General features: G+C 29.9%; 1 protein-coding gene across 1 annotated transcript in view; it reads right to left on the bottom strand.

Annotated features, from left to right (window-relative positions):
- Positions 1-22,064, bottom strand: part of LOC142356323 (ephexin-1-like) — a gene marked incomplete at its 5' end in the record, with an annotated part of 60,838 nt that extends 38,774 nt beyond the window's left edge. Inside the window, one exon of the mRNA XM_075408255.1 lies at positions 21,480-22,064. Coding sequence (XP_075264370.1) covers positions 21,480-22,064 — 585 coding nt within the window. The remainder of the gene's footprint in view (positions 1-21,479) is intronic.
- Between the last annotated feature and the right edge of the window lie 443 nt (positions 22,065-22,507).

The following is a 22,507-nucleotide window of genomic DNA, read 5'->3' as shown; positions in this document are numbered from 1 at the left end:
GTCTATAGGTCTTCCATGCTCATCTTTAATACGAAATTCTATGTATTCTATTCTATCTTTAGTTACATTTTGATATAAGATATTAGTTGGTATAATATTTATCAAGTAACCTGGTGGTTCTGTTAGATTAAAAGTATATAGTATGTCTGTATCTTTACCAATATCTTTAGCTCCAGATATAATATTGCAATGAATGTTAATAGTACTAAAACCCATAATATCAATAATTTTCTGAGATTTATATCTACCATTTTTATAAATTATTTTTCTAAATCCTAGTAATGAGGCTAGTGAGTTTTCTATATCAAAGCTGAGTGCTCCTTGTTTTATTTCCATTTCATCGTATTCTTATCAGGTTCTATTATAACATTACCATCAGTTTCCTCTTTTATTAATTCTGCTATATCAGTTAACTCATATGCTCCCGGTGTAATGGTTGAATATAGCAACGGGATTCCTTTATAATTATGATTATGTATAGATGTAATGTTTGGGCTTGAGGTAGAGATAGGGTTAAGGTTAGGGTCAGAGCTAAGAGCCTGAGGTAAAGCTTCATCATCTTCTATAACAGTACTAGCATATAAGAATTGATTATTTCTCCTATTCACATTAAACACCGAATTATAAACAGATAATCTAATTAAACCTAATTTTGTTGTAGTAAGTATAGGTTCACTAAAGTTAAACTTTTCTGTTGGTTTTATCATTCTAAAGTTAAGTGTATACTCTTCTTTAGTTTTAGTTAAAGCTTAGTGTTTATTTTGTAGTTCATATAGAAAGAAGTTGTCTGTCATTTTTTATCTAATTAAAATGGATTTTAATTTGGATGCAACTTATGGTTACAAAAATGATATACATAAAAGTAAGATTATAAAATATAAACCAAATAACCTGGCAACAATGAATACGATAAATACCAATATTAATATCATACTCAATAGAGAAGAGAATCACTTAAATTTGCGTGATTCCTATCAAGAGATAGAGTTTGTTGTATCAGATGATGCTGGTGGTGTATTTGCTAATGATGCTAATATCAGATTAGTTAATTATGGTGTGATGGCATTGTTTATTTCAATTAAGCTTGAAACTAGTGGTGGTAGGACTATTGAAAAAATAGATCTTTGTCATCCTAATCTATTGAGGTATAAGTTATTAACTAGTACTGGTGATGAATATGAGAGTGGTTTTGTTAGAAATCAGGGCAATAGAGATAGTCAACTTAAAGGCGACCATATTGCTGAACAACGAGGACATATGTATATGATGGTTAAGATGAGTGATCTATTTGGTTTCGTAAACGATTTAGAAAAGATTATATATTGTTTAGGATTTAAACTATTATTAAAAAGAAATAATAATGATAGAGCTCTATATAGAGTTAATGCTAATCCTGGTGCAGTTGCCAATGATGGTAATATAGAAATTAGAGATATATCATGGTGTGTACCTAGTATTGATCCTAGTAATGATAATAGAATTATTGTACAAACGGGTTTAAGTAAAAAGAATAATGTAGACTTTAGTTATTATGAAAAAAAGACATGTGCCCAATGCTACTAACTTCTTGTTTGATCTAGGTATGGAAAGTGGTATGGAAATACCGCAAAATATAATAGTTGGTTTTGAAAATAATAATGTTAATGAACAAACTCATGATGCAAGTACATTTGATGTAATGAATGTTACTGAATGTTATTGTAAGATTGGTAGTGAGTTTTATCCCAAGGATAGAATGAATATTAATTATGGAACCAATAATTATAATGAGGCTTTTAAAGAGATTGTTAGCTTTAATAAAGATTATAATGGGCTACCACATAATATAAAACCATATATAAATCATAGAACATTCAAAAGTAATTATAGAATATATGTATTCGATACTAGATATCAAAGGGATCATATAGGTCCACAACCAATACAACTTAATTTTAAATTTAGTGCTGCAGTTGCAGATGTTATATGTCATGCATTAGTATTAACTAGAAAGGTTATTAGTGTGAATAGTGATGGTAATAAGATGGTAGACATAATATCATAGATATAATTTAAATCATAGATATAATTTAAGTCCTAGATATAATTTAAGTCATAGATATAACTCTAGCGATAATTATAATTTTAGATATAACTGTAGCGATAATTATAATTTTAGATATAACTCTAGCGATAATTTATAATTTTAGTATAATATAGTTATTGTTATAATTATATACTTTTACTTATATATAACCATATACTTATATTTATACTTATAGCTAGTCAGCTCTAATTGTTACTCTTGTTAATACCTAACTATTTCCTATTAGAATTAACAAAACCTTTAGCATAAATAATGCCTAATTTTTTTAATTCTCTAGAGCTAAGCCTCCAGCTTCAAGCTTAATCTTAGGCTTAGGTCTAACCTTGGGCTTAGGCCGGGGTTTAGGCTTAATAACAACAAAGGGATTATACTTTTCAACTTCCATTATTTTTTATATATAGAATTGAGTCTTTTAAATAAGTTCAAAACTAATTCATATTGTGTTGGAGGTAGACATTATAGTGGTACTGATAATATAAGAGGAGCTATCACTTCAAAAGGTACTAAAATGTTAAAAGGTAATTGTGTTTTATGTAGAAGGAATAAATCAATGACAGTATCTGATGCAACGATAGAAGCAGAAGGACTTAAAGATTTCTTTAAAAGTGTTGGTAGAGCTACGGTTAACCTTGGAAAGAAAGTTGCTAATAATCCAGTAAGAGCATTAGAAATAGCAAGAAAAGTAGGAAGTGCAGCTGCATCTAGAAACCCTAAAGCAGCTCTAGCGGCTACACCTGATTTAATTAAATTTGCAACTACTAGTAATGATAATAGAATTATTGTACAAACGGGTTTAAGTAAAACGAATAATGTAGACTTTAGTTATTATGAAAGAAAGACATTTTATAAGAATGTGCCCAATGCTACTAACTTCTTGTTTGATCTAGGTATGGAAAGTGGTATGGAAAGACCGCAAAATATAATAGTTGGTTTTGAAAATAATAATGTTAATGAACAAACTCATGATGCAAGTACATTTGATGTAATGAATGTTACTGAATGTTATTGTAAGATTGGTAGTGAGTTTTATCCCAAGGATAGAATGAATATTAATTATGGAACCAATAATTATAATGAGGCTTTTAAAGAGATTGTTAGCTTTAATAAAGATTATAATGGGGTACCACATAATATAAAACCATATATAAATCATAGAACATTCAAAAGTAATTATAGAATATATGTATTCGATACTAGATATCAAAGGGATCATATAGGTCCACAACCAATACAACTTAATTTTAAATTTAGTGCTGCAGTTGCAGATGTTATATGTCATGCATTAGTATTAACTAGAAAGGTTATTAGTGTGAATAGTGATGGTAATAAGATGGTAGACATAATATCATAGATATAATTTTAGTCATAGATATAATTTAAGTCCTAGATATAATTTAAGTCATAGATATAACTCTAGCGATATTTATAATTTTAGATATAACTCTAGCGATAACTATAATTTTAGATATAACTCTAGCGATAATTTATAATTATAGTATAATATAGTTATTGTTATAATTATATACTTTTACTTATATATAACCATATACTTATACTTATACTTATAGCTAGTCAGCTCTAATTGTTACTCTTGTTAATACCTAACTATTTCCTATTAGAATTAACAAAACCTTTAGCATAAATAATGCCTAATTTTTTTAATTCTCTAGAGCTAAGCCTCCAGCTTCAAGCTTAATCTTAGGCTTAGGTCTAACCTTGGGCTTAGGCCGGGGTTTAGGCTTAATAACAACAAAGGGATTATACTTTTCAACTTCCATTATTTTTTATATATAGAATTGAGTCTTTTAAATAAGTTCAAAACTAATTCATATTGTGTTGGAGGTAGACATTATAGTGGTACTGATAATATAAGAGGAGCTAGCACTTCAAAAGGTACTAAAATGTTAAAAGGTAATTGTGTTTTATGTAGAAGGAATAAATCAATGACAGTATCTGATGCAACGATGGAAGCAGAAGGACTTAAAGATTTCTTTAAAAGTGTTGGTAGAGCTACGGTTAACCTTGGAAAGAAAGTTGCTAATAATCCAGTAAGAGCATTAGAAATAGCAAGAAAAGTAGGAAGTGCAGCTGCATCTAGAAACCCTAAAGCAGCTCTAGCGGCTACACCTGATTTAATTAAATTTGCAACTACTAGTAATGATAATAGAATTATTGTACAAACGGGTTTAAGTAAAAAGAATAATGTAGACTTTAGTTATTATGAAAGAAAGACATTTTATAAGAATGTGCCCAATGCTACTAACTTCTTGTTTGATCTAGGTATGGAAAGTGGTATGGAAAGACCGCAAAATATAATAGTTGGTTTTGAAAATAATAATGTTAATGAACAAACTCATGATGCAAGTACATTTGATGTAATGAATGTTACTGAATGTTATTGTAAGATTGGTAGTGAGTTTTATCCCAAGGATAGAATGAATATTAATTATGGAACCAATAATTATAATGAGGCTTTTAAAGAGATTGTTAGCTTTAATAAAGATTATAATGGGGTACCACATAATATAAAACCATATATAAATCATAGAACATTCAAAAGTAATTATAGAATATATGTATTCGATACTAGATATCAAAGGGATCATATAGGTCCACAACCAATACAACTTAATTTTAAATTTAGTGCTGCAGTTGCAGATGTTATATGTCATGCATTAGTATTAACTAGAAAGGTTATTAGTGTGAATAGTGATGGTAATAAGATGGTAGACATAATATCATAGATATAATTTTAGTCATAGATATAATTTAAGTCCTAGATATAATTTAAGTCATAGATATAACTCTAGCGATAATTATAATTTTAGATATAACTCTAGCGATAACTATAATTTTAGATATAACTCTAGCGATAATTTATAATTATAGTATAATATAGTTATTGTTATAATTATATACTTTTACTTATATATAACCATATACTTATACTTATACTTATAGCTAGTCAGCTCTAATTGTTACTCTTGTTAATACCTAACTATTTCTTATTAGAATTAACAAAACCTTTAGCATAAATAATGTCTAATTTTTTTTTATTCTCTAGAGCTAAGCCTCCAGCTTCAAGCTTAATCTTAGGCTTAGGTCTAACCTTGGGCTTAGGCTGGGGTTTAGGCTTAATAACAACAAAGGGATTATACTTTTCAACTTCCATTATTTTTTATATATAGAAATGAGTCTTTCAAATAAGTTCAAAACTAATTCATATTGTGTTGGAGGTAGACATTATAGTGGTACTGTTAATATAAGAGGAGCTATCACTTCAAAAGGTACTAAAATGTTAAAAGGTAATTGTGTTTTATGTAGAAGGAATAAATCAATGACAGTATCTGATGCAACGATAGAAGCAGAAGGACTTAAAGATTTCTTTAAAAGTGTTGGTAGAGCTACGGTTAACTTTGGAAAGAAAGTTGCTAATAATCCAGTAAGAGCATTAGAAATAGCAAGAAAAGTAGGAAGTGCAGCTGCATCTAGAAACCCTAAAGCAGCTCTAGCGGCTACACGTAATTTAATTAAATTTGCAACTACTGGTGTAGGTATAAAATTAGTACAAAAAGGAAGAGGGTTATACTTAGGTACAAAGAAAAGATAATTATTTGATTATGATTATGATTATGATTTTGTTTATGATTATAGCTACGATTATGATTATATATTTATCGATAAATATTAATACTATTATTATTATTACTAAAAACATTGTTATTACTAAGCACTAATATCTTTAATCTAAAAAAATACTCAGCTTGTTTTTCTTGTTCTTCTTATAATCCTCATATAACTTAACAAATTCATTATACTCATCATTATCTATTTGATTATCATTCGTTGATTCAGTATATAGTTTATTAAACTTATCACTAAACTGTTTACTTAAAATATACATTTGTGAATACTTTATAATTTTATTTCTAATTTTAGTATTAATTGTTTTTGATAATGAACCACAAACAGTTGCTGTAGCAAAAGGTGTTGGTATAGAATAAGCTAATCCTATACCTGTTAAGGAAACTGATGTTGTTGTTGCAGTTGTTGCTATTGATGATAATACTATTTCTGTTATCTCAGCTATGTTAATATAATTCTTATATCTACCTAAATTCTTATTATAGTTATTAGTTTCAGTTTCATAATAATTTCTAATATCTTTTATAATGTTATTATTGTTGTTAAATTTATTATTAGCTTGAATTTTTTCGTTTATCAATCTTTCTGATACTGATGACAAATCTGGATATAGTAATCTCTCACTCGGTGCTGTTGGATTGGTCATTGCTTTGCTTGTTTTCATTAGTAAAAATTCTTTATTTCTTTTATTATATCTTCTTGATTAAAACTATAATGCATCTCAAGTCTGTCTTTCTCTTTATTATCAAGTAACTTACTTTGTAAAAGTATAGCAATTATATATTGTACTATAACACCTCTAAGAGATTTATTGTATTCTTTCATTTCTCTCAGACCGTTAGTAAACATTTCATCTAGTTGTATGTTAGTTATATTCTGATTAAGCTTATTATTATCAAACTCTTGCTTTAATTGATTATATTTAGAGATAGTATCTGCAGCAACTTTATTACAAAACTTAACAGTATTTCTGACTTCATTTGTTGATTCAATAAACTCATTAATTAGTTCTTCATTAACTTGTGTTTCATTTAGTTGTAATGTTTTAGTTGTAACTTTATCAAAGTCACCCTTTCTTAGTTCAGTTATGTTTTTACTTAAAATGTCTATTTTATTATAAGAGGATAATAAGTTATTGTCACAATACTCTTTATTAACAACATCTTTTTCATCTCTAGGAGGATGAACATTTGTAATTTTATAGGTATCCTTCAAATCAATATTATCATTATCTTCTAGGAATAACCCACGAGACTTACTTAGTGTTAAGTTGTTTCCATTCCCTATATGATGTTTCGCTTGATTGAATCTGTTTCTTGTGATTATTTACTTTAAGAAATATATTTAATGATTCTAAAACTTTATTATTAGATTCAAAATCAAACTCAGATTTCAATAGTTCCTGTTCATAATATTTGCCTTCTATTATCTCTCCAATAATATCTTCTATTTTATATGTTGGCGGATGTGTTTTTAGAACTTCATTCACTTTAAACAATTCTCTATTCCAATTAGAAGTGTAACCTTTAGAGAAGATATTACGTTTATCTACATTTCTAACATAATCGCCAACGTTAAATTTACCCTTAATATTCTTAAAACTAAAAGTGTATTTAACTTTATCAGGATTTTTAGAAGCATCAACTGGTGTCATATTAATTGTTGAGTAAATGTTATTGTTATATGTTACAACAGCATCATTTAATATATTTACCCAATTACCATCTCCATTGATGAACATTGGTTTATTTATTATGTGTAATAATGTTCTATTAAATCTCTCTATAAACACAGCCTTTAAATCACTATAAGTAGAATATGGCTCTATCCCTGAAGCGGCTTCGCCGGTTCCATATTCTTTAAGTAAAGATTTAAATGTTTTATTGTAAAACTCACTACCTCTATCTACCCATAATTTTTCTGGTTTTCGTCCTTCTGATAGGATTGTTTTAAAACCATTAGTTATAGATAAACCAGATTTATTTTTTAAAGAAATATCCCATGCATATTTTGTGAATATATCTATAACTGTTAATATAAACTTATAATTATTATTGTATTTACTTAGAGAAGACTTATCAATTAAATCAGCTGACCATGTTTCATCTTTATATAGTAGTATTATTCTTTGTCTTTTAAACTTTGTTATTTGAGGACTGAATACTTCTTTAGCTAGTTGTTGTTGTTGTTTTTCCATCATTATTCATTTACCATAGTTAAAAACAAAATTATCTAGTTGGTCTTGATTAATAATATTCATAGATAATAGTTGCTTAGATATATCTAGCATTTCATCATATAATCCATCATGACCAGCTTCTGTTTCAAGTTTTAATAATTCTAGTCTTTCTACTAAATTATTTGAGTTGCTATTTAATCCCCTGCCAAATATATCATCTCTTACCTCCATTATACGTTTTATTGTTCTATATCTAGCGCTTTTCTTATCCCCTTTTCCTGAATCATATCTAATATCCTTTAAAAACCTTTTAATTTTGTTTTCATCTTCCTCAACCTTATCATCATATGTTACATTTGTTTTAGTAAGAAAATCAGTAAATCCTTCTGAAAACTCATATACATTATCCCTAACTAAAAATGCACCCTGCTCTAGAGTTATATCAACACCATTCATTTTATATCTCCTACTAGGTAAATCTACGAGTTCTAATTTTAATTGAGGATTAGTTTGAGGCCCCATGTCATGAAGAAGTTTGGCTGTTTTTGTATCAACATAAACTGGTGCTATATCTTGAGTTTGCTTTATGGTCCCCTTTAACGTTTCACCAATCTGCGAAGCAGTTTCACCCATCTTGGAAGCAGTTTCATTAAACTGGGAACCAGCTTGCTCGATCTGCTAAGCAGTTTCACCAATCATCTTAGTTTGTTTATCTAACTCTTGATTTTGCCAATCTATTGCTCTTAATGTTTGTTCACTTAATGCTAGATTCCGTTCATTGTTTTCACTGATAGTTTTGGTTAGAGGATCAAATAACTCTTCTATTTCACCATAATATTCTTGTTGTTTTAATTTATCTTCTAATCTATTTCTTCTGTTTTGTTTTTCTAGATTGTTTATTTCTATAAGTTTATCTAGTTTAGTCATTTTGTATGTATTGAAAAAGTATAATAAGAGTAAAAAATGGATAATGAAAACAGCTTCTCTCTTAATCTAAAATGATGTTTAGCTTGTAAAAGACGTTGTAATACTATAGATGATCTTATTGATCATATTAAGGAACCAAATCATGATGATTTAATAATTTCAGCTTATTCTAAGTATGTAGATGGGGCTAAGAAGACAATAAAATTTCTAGAATATAATAAAAATATAATAGCTGGAGCTACACTACATAAGATTACAATCATGGGAGACACTATGGAAAAATATATGGCTCAGATAATGATTTATAATTTACTAACTACCAACCATATGGATGTAATGAATGAATTAGGTCTATAATTATTTGTTATAAAAATTTGCAAAGCTCGTTATATAATATAATAGCAACTTCAATTAACTTTCTATCATCATTAATGGTTAGAACTAGAATATTATTAACCAGTAGGTCTTTGTCTCCATCTAATGATCTGCGAAGCAGTTTGGTAAACCGCGAGCTTTGCTCGTTCACTGATGCTTGGTGGATCATTTTTATTAATTCTCTTTTGAATAGATATAGATTCTCATCATGAGGATAGCTTTTTATATTATTTACATAAAATCTTTTATCATCAAATGTGTTTAGACTTATCTTACTTGTTTTTGTTGTTGTCATGTTATCGCCAACTTTTTGTATTCTACATTCATCTACTGTTCTCTGTTTATTATTTATTAATGCATCATAATAATCTATGTGCCTAGCATTATTAGGCTTCTTTATTCCTTTTTCTTTAGTGTGTTTAGGATAATTTTTGAAGCTATATGTTTTGGGGGACAATGCTATAAATTCCTCAATAATCCTACTTCCCAGCTCGTGCTTAAACTTGCCGGGGACTTTATTATTAGTTTTTATAGGTATGTCTAGATTACTTAAGTCCATATGCTCATCACTAACTTTACCTTCACTATAACTTAATACGAAACTGTCCGTATCCATATAGTGAAGTGTTAGATCTTTAAGGGATGGTGGCAGAATATTATAGAAAACATCATACCTGTGTAATTTACTTAATTCTAAGATAGTAACACCTACAAATACTGGAGAACCATATTCTATTTTTTTCTTTATATATTCTATTTGGCTATAATCTCTATATCTAGTTATATTCTTAAATGTTGGTTTACTTACACTTTTCATTATCTTTTCTTCATCATGCAAGAACTTGCTTTGAAAGAAGTGTAGAGGATTCATGCACATTCTTCCATATAATGAGTTATTCGTTAATTTCCTTACATACTTTTCTGCTTCAGTTTTAGCTGTTGCTCTTTTATTTGTATTGTTTTGTATATAATCGCTACATATATAATCTTGTTTAAATTTAATTACTCTATGTATTTTTGTTACTTTTACTCCCATCTGAACATAGAACTTTAACATCCTATAATGAACCATATATTCTGTTTTGTTGTTTTGGTCTAAGATTAATTTCTCTGATCGGTGAAGCAGTTTCCCTGATCTTGCCTTGCCTCCATCTCTTTCTCTGTAACCTAATTCATTATCATTTATCTTTCTTTTACTAGGCATTAGTGCTAACTGTTCTGTTCTCTCTTTACATTCATTAGTATAATCAATATCACAAACTATATAGTAACCATGATTACTATCATCTGGAGTATTCAATATTGTATCAAGAGTAGTAGTAGTAAACTGGAAGTCCTTATAAGGTAACTTTTGCATCATTGCATAACCATATAGGTTGTTTGCGTCTATGTACCATATATTTCTATTAATAACTTTATCATTAGTATCTGCGAAGCACGTTCCCTGATTAGTATTAGTAATAGTACTAGTATTAGTATTAGTATTAGTATTATCATTATTATTAGCATTAGTATTAGTATTACTAATATTTATATATCTATCACCCATTATTCTGCATATACCACCTCGCTTTGCTCCAACAAAATCATCTAGCATTTGTTTATCTTGTAATGTATCTAATGTTACACCGCTTGACATTAACCAACAATCAAAACTATAACCCGGGAGACTAACGTAATGTAGTGGATTGAGCTTGAATTCTTTCATACTTAGTTTAACATATTCATTCATGCAAAAGTCTAATATTTCCACATCATTCTGTAAATACTCTATAGTTAGATCTTTACCAGTTTTATTACTGTTTTCATTATTAAAATTATCTACTTCTTCTTGTGTTGGTAATTTATTATGTAGAGAGGATTTAAAGTCTTCTATTTATAGATTACCTATAGCTTCTTGGTAGGTAGCTTTGCTACCATTGGCAGCTTCGCTGCCATAATCATCCAAACCAAAGTATTCATATGGATATAATGTTTTAGTTTTACATCCGTATATCTTTGCCATTTGATCTAGAGGCATAGCTAAGAAGTTATAACTGTCTAAGAATTTGAGACAACCAATGCTAAACATCTTAGATTTACCAGCAGCTAGTGGTATGTTATCTACTTTTCTTTTATCATTATTCTGTTCAAAGAGTTCACTGTATAGTAGGTTGAAGTCATAGCCAGAGCCATTATGGAATATTACTGGAATGAAGTTTTGTTGTTTGTATCTTAGATTAAATATTTTACATGCTGGTCCTCTATATTTACCAGTTTCATGACAATAATCTCTTTCTTTATTAATACATGTTTTGCTGCAGATATGACAAGTGTTATTAGTTTCATGATATAATTTATCTTCTTAAGTGAATATCATCTTTTCATTATGTTTGAAATTATTCTCAGTTTCTATTTCTAACAGATCTCTAGCAAATCTTTTGATGCAGCCTAGACCGAAGTAGTGCTTGAAGTTACCTTGCCAGGTGTAACCCACAGCTATTGGAACATGTTCAGCTATTACATATTTTAAATCATTAGTTGAGACATCGGTGAAACCGCTTCGTGGATCAACAATGCAACATTCTATATCGGCAGTTATATTATTTTTTATATTCTGACGTTTGTGTTCATTTACAAAAGTAATATGTTTTTTCTTAGGACAAACAATCTCTGGTTTGAATGAAGTGCTGCATTCGTGTTTATCATATTTAATTTGTGAGTTAAACCAATAGGTACACCTATCACAATAATAATATTTAATGTTGTTTTTATTTGGTCGTTCTAACAAGGTTTCTATATTTTTTATTAGGGCACAGTGTTTTATTTGACCATTACTCCAAACTAGTATTCTTACATCTTTTCTATCTTTATAAAAATCATCCACTTGTTTAAACAATTCTATTTTACCATTACCACAAGGTGTGTATACCCAAATATTAATACTATACAATTTCTGTATTCTTATTATATAAGCAAAATCATCTTCATGTTGTTGTCTTGATTCAATTAGTTTATCTACATATTTACTTTCTCGAGTTGCATGTTGTGGGGCGGGATGTAGCCAAGCAGTTATAGTTAGTTGTAAGCAGTTGTATTTATAACTACGTATATTTAATATCGATTTAGAGTTTTTGAGATCAGGAGGTAAATCTATATAACTACCAATAGATGCTTTAGTTGGTTCAATGTTTAACTGAATACTTTTTATTCCAAGAAACTCAAAATCATAACCATAACCTTCATATATTTCCTTTTCGAAATCTAGCCACCGATTGAAGTCACCATATTCATATATTGCATTATTATTAATATAATCAGTAATGAAAAATATTTTAGTAGTTTTATCTTCTTCCTTGGTTCTCTTCTTATAATCACATTCAGCCGTGATCTTATATTTAAAACTCTTAACTTTTCTGAACTGGTAACAGTTTTTAATTTCTTCTAAAGAGTAATTAGTTGCTTCGTCTATATCTTCAATGTAATTCCCACCTTTATCAGTAATATAAAATTCTCTCATGTTCTGACTTGAGTTTATATCGAAGTCTTCTGTGTTTTCTAGATAATTGCGATTGTGACTATATGAATGAGTAGTTAGAGCTACTTTACTTCTAAATTCTTCATGACATTCTTTACATTCATATCCGTGAAACGGCTTCGCCGATTTAATTCTGGTGTAGATATCCTCTTCAGTTTTAGCTTTAGGTTTGGTGGCTGGTTTAGTTTTAATAATATAATCATCTTCATCCGGATTATACACCCTCTCCGAGATTTCTTCTTCTTCTTCAGACTCAAACATTTTCTCCAATAGTTCCTTATGTTTGAGATCGTATGGTTGATGCCTGTATAAAGCCTTCTTTGATTCAAATGATAGATTACAGACATCGAAGAAGTTTATGACACTAGTATTAGTTGATTGAGACATGATGTATTTTTTTAGGGAAATAATCAAAAAATAATTTTTCGAAAAAGGAAAATGAAATGTGATAAGTGTATAAATAAACCTTGGAACGAATGTTGTAATAATTGTAAAGAATTAGAATATTCTTGTTATGTATGTAAAAATATGGTTAAGGTTAAAGATTATATAGAACATTTGGAATATCATTATTCTGATCCTGATCAATATCTAATAAGTAGTATGTGTAATGTTTATAAACATATATCAATATTTAGATTTAGAAATAGGAAATGTAGACTATGTATTTAACTTCATAGATATAGATATGGTCACACTAGAAATCAATTCAGAGAGCATGTTTATAAGTATAATATTCAAGAAGAAATAGAAAAACACTAATCACTGTGTTTCCACCGATCTCAGTGTTTTTTGACTGTATACCCATCACAGTGTGTCCCATACACAGTCTCACAGCAGGGATTATCCTTTTTAAGAACTGTGAATTTGGTTTTTTTTATCTCACTTAGTTTCATAGTAATTCATTAGAGTCGGGGGACGTTCACTGGAGTCAGTGAGGAAGGAACCCCAAACCTTCCGTTTGCTAAAGCAACTTAACTAGACTCGATGATTTAACCACTACACCAAGTGAGACAGAAAGTTTTATTTTTAAATTGATTAAATATTAATTTGGGGAGATATATGAAAATTTTTATTATTTAAATATTTCTTTCAATTTTTGTTCAAGTTTTTTTCGCAAGTTTGTTTATGTGATTGTTACACGGTCTCATCTGCGAAGCAGTTTCACTGATTAGTTTTATACTAGTATCTGGGATACGTTCACTGGAGTCAGCGAGGATAGAACCCGAACTATCCGTCTGATAATGGTTAATTACCAGCTTAACTCTGTACTAGTGGCTTGCACTAAGTGAGACCAGAAATGATAGATTTAAAATATAAAAGAAGTGAATATAGAGCTAATATATAGTAGTGGTTAAAACAAGGGATTCAACAAACAGTAAAATTTGGCCCGATTCGACATGCGCAATTAGCGTTAGGAGAAAGGGACAAGTTTTGCTGGTGGTTGAATCCCTTATTTTATCCACTACTTTTAGTTTGTCAAATTAATTGTATTACCTGTTGAACTGGCTTGCTATGTTCTTTTTTAATTTGTGGTACTGATTGCGTAATAGCAAATTTAAGTGTTTCCTTATTAGGAAGGTTCTCCTATTTAACTACACTACGTTTCAAAACCTTACGTGCATCAACTTTAGAAGAAGCGTCATCGATTGCAAGTAGGAAGAAAAAAATATAAAGTAGATTTCTTTGGAATATTTTTTAGAACAATGCTATTGATAGCTCTTTGCATTGCACTGAGCACCAACCACGTTAATAATGAAGTTTTTGATTCAATGGAATTGGTTTGTCATTGGTCGTCTAAGTACTTCATTGTTCCGACCCCTCTTGAGGGGGGGGGGGGAGGAACTATATACTCAAATGGGTTTTTGTTCAGTCAATTTTGGCCGATCGATTTATTCATCGTAGAGAGTTGAAACTGATATCATTAGAAAGCGTGTCCAGCGTATAATATGGATTTAAAAAGATTTTTTGGTTTTTGTTTTCTACAGGGAGTTATCGAGGTTTAAACTTTTGATAAAATAGAGTGAACTCAGTTGATTTTATTTTTTCAGAATTTGGACAGAAAAGTTTCGCCAATTTTGCTAAAATTTGTTAGAATTTTTTAAAGAAAGTCTTGTTGATTTCATTTTTAACGACAGAAAATATTGTCGGCTATCTCCGTTTAATTTCTTTGTCAAAAAATCTGGCCAAATATTTCAAGACCCAGACTTTTTCATCAAATTGGACTGAAATAAATTTCTTCAGTCCAATTTGATTAAAATTGCAGGAAATGCACACCCAAACACCACTAACACAATCTTTGTAGATTCCAAAGGGCGCAATTTCTACTTCAACTTCCGTTAAAAGTGCTCTGTAATTAAAACTTTACCGTTTTTTTGCAAACTTTACTTGACTATCAAAAACGCAGCATTTATTTTTGATTTTTTAACTAACAAAATATTTATATCTATGACATTCGAAAAATTAGGTCTTCTGAATGGACAAACCGCATTAGCAGGGCTAGTTTTGGATCATTCTTGGACTGTTACAATCCAAAAATAATTTGGATTGTAATCAGTCGGTCTTTTTTATTAAAAAAATTTGATATTTTTATGTTAATTAAATAACAGAACATGTCAAATCAAAGCTTACTAGTGATAAGTCCAACTGAATTCCTAATTAACTCCAAAATATTGCGTAATAGCAAATTTAAGTGTTTCCTTATTAGGAAGGTTCTCCTCTTTAACTACACTACGTTTCAAAACCTTACGTGCATCAACTTTAGAAGAAGCGTCATCGATTGCAAGTAGGAAGAAAAAAATATAAAGTAGATTTCTTTGGAATATTTTTTAGAACAATGCTATTGATAGCTCTTTGCATTGCACTGAGCACCAACCACGTTAATAATGAAGTTTTTGATTCAATGGAATTGGTTTGTCATTGGTCGTCTAAGTACTTCATTGTTCCGACCCCTCTTGAGGGGGGGGGGGGGGGGGGAGGAACTATATACTCAAATGGGTTTTTGTTCAGTCAATTTTGGCCGATCGATTTATTCATCGTAGAGAGTTGAAACTGATATCATTAGAAAGCTTGTCCAGCGTATAATATGGAATTAAAAAGATTTTTTGGTTTTTGTTTTCTACAGGGAGTTATTGAGGTTTAAACTTTTGATAAAATAGAGTGAACTCAGTTGATTTTATTTTTTCAGAATTTGGACAGAAAAGTTTCGCCAATTTTGCTAAAATTTGTTAGAATTTTTTAAAGAAAGTCTTGTTGATTTCATTTTTAACGACAGAAAATATTGTCGGCTATCTCCGTTTAATTTCTTTGTCAAAAAATCTGGCCAAATATTTCAAGACCCAGACTTTTTCATCAAATTGGACTGAAATAAATTTCTTCAGTCCAATTTGATTAAAATTGCAGGAAATGCACACCCAAACACCACTAACACAATCTTTGTAGATTCCAAAGGGCGCAATTTCTACTTCAACTTCCGTTTAAAGTGCTCTGTAATTAAAACTTTACCGTTTTTTTGCAAACTTTACTTGACTATCAAAAACGCAGCATTTATTTTTGATTTTTTAACTAACAAAATATTTATATCTATGACATTCGAAAAGTTAGGTCTTCTGAATGGACAAACAGCATTAGCAGGGCTAGTTTTGGATCATTCTTGGACTGTTACAATCCAAAAATAATTTGGATTGTAATCAGTCGGTCTTTTTTATTAAAAAAATTTGATATTTTTATGTTAATTAAATAACAGAACATGTCAAATCAAAGCTTACTAGTGATAAGTCCAACTGAATTCCTAATTAACTCCAAAATATTGTATCTAATTTGTTACTTGAAAGCTTGTGGTCGTTTTGACTTTTAAAAATAAATGATTTCTAAATAAAAAATGGCTTATTGAACTTTGCCTCCATTTTTGTCGTTTTTTGTCAACTTGTAGCTTAGTGTCAGCAATGAAAGAATGCTTATTCTTTCTACTTAATTCAAACTCAATATTTATTGAGGTTTTACGCCTCAAGTTTTGGTACAATTTTTTTTAATTTTTAGATTTTTGCCCATTTTTCGTGTCTTCTATTTTTGTCGCATTATCACGTTATTGACAGTTCATATATCACATTATTGGCGTTCAACATAAGGCACAATTAATAATATTAAAAAACTTAAAGATTTAGATTTCGGTTTTAACGTCTTCGACACTACTTTCTCGAATAATTTATTGGAACTTTTTAATTCTGTTTTTAACTGTCGCTTTTACTTTGTCTTTTTAGTTGTATCAAATACCCTGTACAAGTACCCCGTCTCATTGGTTTTCATGGGAGAATAGATGAGCCGATATTCTGATATTAGTAGATAGCTGATGGCTTTCATGACTTTGAAAAAAAAAACTTTGTTTTCTAAAATTAAAAAAAAAACACATTAATTCCGCAAATTGGTTCTTTTTTCTGTCTGTTTGTTACTTATTCTCGTTAATTACCGTCTAAATATGACATTATTGTTGTCAAAAAAGGTGCCAAAAACGATTGTTATCACAAAATCTAATGTTTTTAAGAAATCTTTATGCCTTTACTGGCTTCGACACAGGTTTTTCACAAAAAAAATAATTTAATTTTTGAGTTTTGTCAAGTCTTATGTTTGGAATTTGGCAAGTCTTTGGAAGAATAAAGGAACCTATTTAAGTATTTCATTTTGTAATTAATGACTTTCATGTCTTTGGAAATAATTTTTTTTGGAAAAAAAAAATGTTACTTTATTTTGCCTTTTTTTTCCTTTTTTGTCTACTTGTTAACTAGTTTCATTAATGAGAGTTAATGAGAAGGCACATAATACCGTATCAGTGTTCAAAGAAGGTGCAATCAAACTTAGTCTGGGCGCCAAATTATGGCTTTACGGCTTCAAAAGCGTTTTCTGGCAAGTTTTAATTGATTTTCTGTTTGTTGTCTATTTGTTGTTCTTTTTGTAACAACATAAACAATGTAAAACCGACAGTTGTTAATCCCCTTCCATAGAAGCATTGGTAATTGTAAACCAATACGATATTTTAGTTGATTTCTAATGATTTAACTTTAAATTTAATTGTTTTTAATAATTATAAGCTAATTTTTCAAATTTACTGTTTTTGTTCTTTATTGTCTAGCTGTTACCAAGCAATATTATGGACTGGTCCTATATCTTTTCTGGCGAAGTACAAGTTATTTTGTGTATTATCAATTTTGTCTGACTGTATAATGACTTTGTTATTAAGTTTTGTTTTTTAAATCAGACAAAGTTTTTGATGTAATTAATGTTTGTTGTTGTTGTTGTTAAATTCTGCTGTTCGTCTTGACTCGCTTTCTTAATATTGATATATCTCAATAGTTTAATGCATCATTTTTTACTCTATTGAGTTATTTGCTTTGGAGGCTATCTTTTTGTTCATACAACAACTTTTTTCTGAAAAATACTTGAATTTTTGGGTTTTTCTATCTGTTCTTCATTTGCTGGAGAATTATATCAAAATTGTGGATGAGCGGGGTCGGAACCTTATGTGCGATCGCACATTACCGAGCCTCCTTGTATTGAAAACAAAACAGATTTGTTGTTTTACAATTTGCTGAAAACACATCGTTTTCTCAAGATTCATTAATCAGTTACTATAGAACTCTATGGATTGATCTAACAGACCAATAGTGCCGACATGAAAAGGAACCGATGTTTTCTATAATTTCGAAAAGAATTCTTGATATTGAACAATACTCATTGCGCAATTTCTACTTCAACTTCCGTTAAAAGTGCTCTGTAATTAAAACTTTACCGTTTTTTTGCAAACTTTACTTGACTATCAAAAACGCAGCATTTATTTTTGATTTTTTAACTAACAAAATATTTATATCTATGACATTCGAAAAGTTAGGTCTTCTGAATGGACAAACAGCATTAGCAGGGCTAGTTTTGGATCATTCTTGGACTGTTACAATCCAAAAATAATTTGGATTGTAATCAGTCGGTCTTTTTTATTAAAAAAATTTGATATTTTTATGTTAATTAAATAACAGAACATGTCAAATCAAAGCTTACTAGTGATAAGTCTAACTCAATTCCTAATTAACTCCAAAATATTGTATCTAATTTGTTACTTGAAAGCTTGTGGTCGTTTTGACTTTTAAAAATAAATGGTTTCTAAATAAAAAATGGCTTATTGAACTTTGCCTCCATTTTTGTCGTTTTTTGTCAACTTGTAGCTTAGTGTCAGCAATGAAAGAATGCTTATTCTTTCTACTGAATTCAAACTCAATATTTTTTGAGGTTTTACGCCTCAAGTTTTGGTACAGTTTTTTTTAATTTTTAGATTTTTGCCCATTTTTCGTGTCTTCTATTTTTGTCGCATTATCACGTTATTGACAGTTCATATATCACATTATTGGCGTTCAACATAAGGCACCATTGAAAATATTAAAAAACTTAAAGATTTAGATTTCGGTTTTAACGTCTTCGACACTACTTTCTCGAATAAGTTATTGGAACTTTTTAATTCTGTTTTTAACTGTCGCTTTTACTTTGTCTTTTTAGTTGTATCAAATACCCTGTACAAGTACCCCGTCTCATTGGTTTTCATGGGAGAATAGATGAGCCGATATTCTGTTATTAGTAGATAGCTGATGGCTTTCATGACTGTGAAAAAAAAACTTTGTTTTCTAAAATTAAAAAAAACACATTAATTCCGCAAATTGGTTCTTTTTTCTGTCTGTTTGTTACTTATTCTCGTTAATTACCGTCTAAATATGACATTATTGTTGTCAAAAAAGGTGCCAAAAACGATTGTTATCACAAAATCTAATGTTTTTAAGAAATCTTTATGCCTTTACTGGCTTCGACACAGGTTTTTCACAAAAAAAATAATTTAATTTTTGAGTTTTGTCAAGTCTTATGTTTGGAATTTGGCAAGTCTTTGGAAGAATAAAGGAACCTATTTAAGTATTTCATTTTGTAATTAATGACTTTCATGTCTTTGGAAATAATTTTTTTTGGAAAAAAACAAATGTTACTTTATTTTGCCTTTTTTTTTCCTTTTTTGTCTACTTGTTAACTAGTTTCATTAATGAGAGTTAATGAGAAGTCACATAATACCGTATCAGTGTTCAAAGAAGGTGCAATCAAACTTAGTCTGGGCGCCAAATTATGGCTTTACGGCTTCAAAAGCGTTTTCTGGCAAGTTTTAATTGATTTTCTGTTTGTTGTCTATTTGTTGTTCTTTTTGTAACAACATAAACAATGTAAAACCGACAGTTGTTAATCCCCTTCCATAGAAGCATTGGTAATTGTAAACCAATACGATATTTTAGTTGATTTCTAATGATTTAACTTTAAATTTAATTGTTTTTAATAATTATAAGCTAATTTTTCAAATTTACTGTTTTTGTTCTTTATTGTCTAGCTGTTACCAAGCAATATTATGGACTGGTCCTATATCTTTTCTGGCGAAGTACAAGTTATTTTGTGTATTATCAATTTTGTCTGACTGTATAATGACTTTGTTATTAAGTTTTGTTTTTTAAATCAGACAAAGTTTTTGATGTAATTAATGTTTGTTGTTGTTGTTGTTGTTAAATTCTGCTGTTCGTCTTGACTCGCTTTCTTAATATTGATATATCTCAATAGTTTAATGCATCATTTTTTACTCTATTGAGTTATTTGCTTTGGAGGCTATCTTTTTGTTCATACAACAACTTTTTTCTGAAAAATACTTGAATTTTTGGGTTTTTCTATCTGTTCTTCATTTGCTGGAGAACTATATCAAAATTGTGGATGAGCGGGGTCGGAACCTTTTGTGCGATCGCACATTACCGAGCCTCCTTGTATTGAAAACAAAACAGATTTGTTGTTTTACAATTTGTTGAAAACACATCGTTTTCTCAAGATTCATCAATCAGTTACTATAGAACTCTATGGATTGATCTAACAGACCAATAGTGCCGACATGAAAAGGAACCGATGTTTTCTATAATTTCGAAAAGAATTCTTGATGTTGAACAATACTCATCACACTGTACAAGTACAAAACTATAGTCAAACACTTCGACAATAGCAGGGCCACTGTGAAAGAGCGATTTAAAAACTAAAACAATTGTTTTAAATTCTGAAAAATTTTAGATTCAATTTTTTTCTTGTTGCAGCTTTTTGTTGACATAAGTTAAATTATGTATTAAAATCCAAAAAAAATAATATGCTACAATCGGTGATTTTGGTGGCGAAGGAAAGACTATCGACAAATATCAGTTTTTCCGTTTCGTTTTAATATTATTCAGTTTTCTATCTTTGTCTAACTTTACAAGAGCTCAGATTTTGAAGCAAATTGAAACTACTTCCGCAAACTAACTCTTACCAGCAAACTTTAATGTTTTTGAAATTGTGCCTACTGATGGCAAACTGTTTTAGTTGTCTCTGAAAATAATTTGAATCGCAGGCAAATTACGATAAAGATAACAGTTTGAGTGGGCTGATGGGAACTTGCAGTGCGAGCAAACACTACTGTATTTCCATGCTATGGCTAAATATTAAATCTCTGCTTTGCAGTCAAAATGTTTTCGCTGTTTTCCGAGTTTTGGGAGATTCAAATTTTACAATTTTCTATAAATTCCTTTGGAGGCTTTTACCCTATTTTGATCATGCTTCAAATTAAATTTCATGATGATTCATTGTAACCCGAAAGATTTATTAACTTTAATAAGAATGCAGCAGCAGATTATTTATCTTTCTTAACACAACTTGGGAGCATTTTTTACCTGTTCTTTGATTTCAGGCGTCTTCCCATTCTCTGCGAGTCGGCCACTGTATGAAACAACTTTTTCAACCAGAAGGTGGAAGCGGGTTATCTTTTGGATAGGCGCACACAAATACGACTTGAGATCTTGATTCTGACACCTGGGATCGCAGCGCATAGAATCAATAGCCGTGACAAAATTTTTATTTAGAAGCAGTTTTTTAAGCGTCTTTTCCTGCTCCGCTCTTTTGGAAGCATACGCTCTATAAGGCACAGGGAAAAATTCCGTCAAAAACTCGGTCAGATCTGGCATGAAATTCTGCATGATGACATTTTCGCCCTGTTTGTGTTGTATCCTTGTGATAAATTTATCTGATAATTCATGCAGTTGGCGCATATTAGAGAACAGCTTGTGTAACTCGTATTTTGAACAGATTCCCCCATTTTTGATGCTCTCTGACATTTTTTCCAGGTGGTTTAGGAAGACATCAATTGCGATGCCCAGGTGCTTGTAGTAGGAGTTCTCTGTCATGTATATCTCGTACATGGCCTCGTTTAGCTTCACTTCCGTCTCTGACAGTTTTTTCTCAAGGTTGCGCTCCTTTACCTAAACAAGCACATAAAGGTCTCAGTAATAACTTTCTGGTTAACTTGTTAACGTCCGGTAAGTTCCTTCAAGACGATCAAATGCCCCTAAAAAACTGAATTATTATATCTAACTAGAGGGGAAGAAATTTTAAGTTTAATTTTGATTAATGAATGTGCGTTCTTGTGTATGGTATGTGATTTTGAGTGTGCGCGTGCGTGTGGTTACGTGTGGTATTTGTTTGTGTATATTTTTATTTCCCGCTAATTTTTTAGAAAGCCTGACTCATTTGCATTTTGTAGTCGTTTTCAGAACAGTCCTGTAGAGTGCGGAATTGATTGTTATAATCAAAAAGTCATTTTGTTATGAGTTAGGCGGACCCTTGGAGGGCTCCTTTTACAGCCTTAAAGTATAAAGAGTTAGGGCCACTTATTTCTGCGCCCGAAGCAGACTGAATTCTCTCA

This window comes from Convolutriloba macropyga, unplaced genomic scaffold (assembly GCF_964194025.1).
Source record: "Convolutriloba macropyga unplaced genomic scaffold, txConMacr16.3 SCAFFOLD_529, whole genome shotgun sequence".
In the NCBI taxonomy this organism is placed as follows: Eukaryota; Metazoa; Xenacoelomorpha; order Acoela; family Convolutidae; genus Convolutriloba; species Convolutriloba macropyga.
Note: the sequence above shows the minus strand (reverse complement) of the source record. Positions and strands in the feature narration are given on the sequence as shown.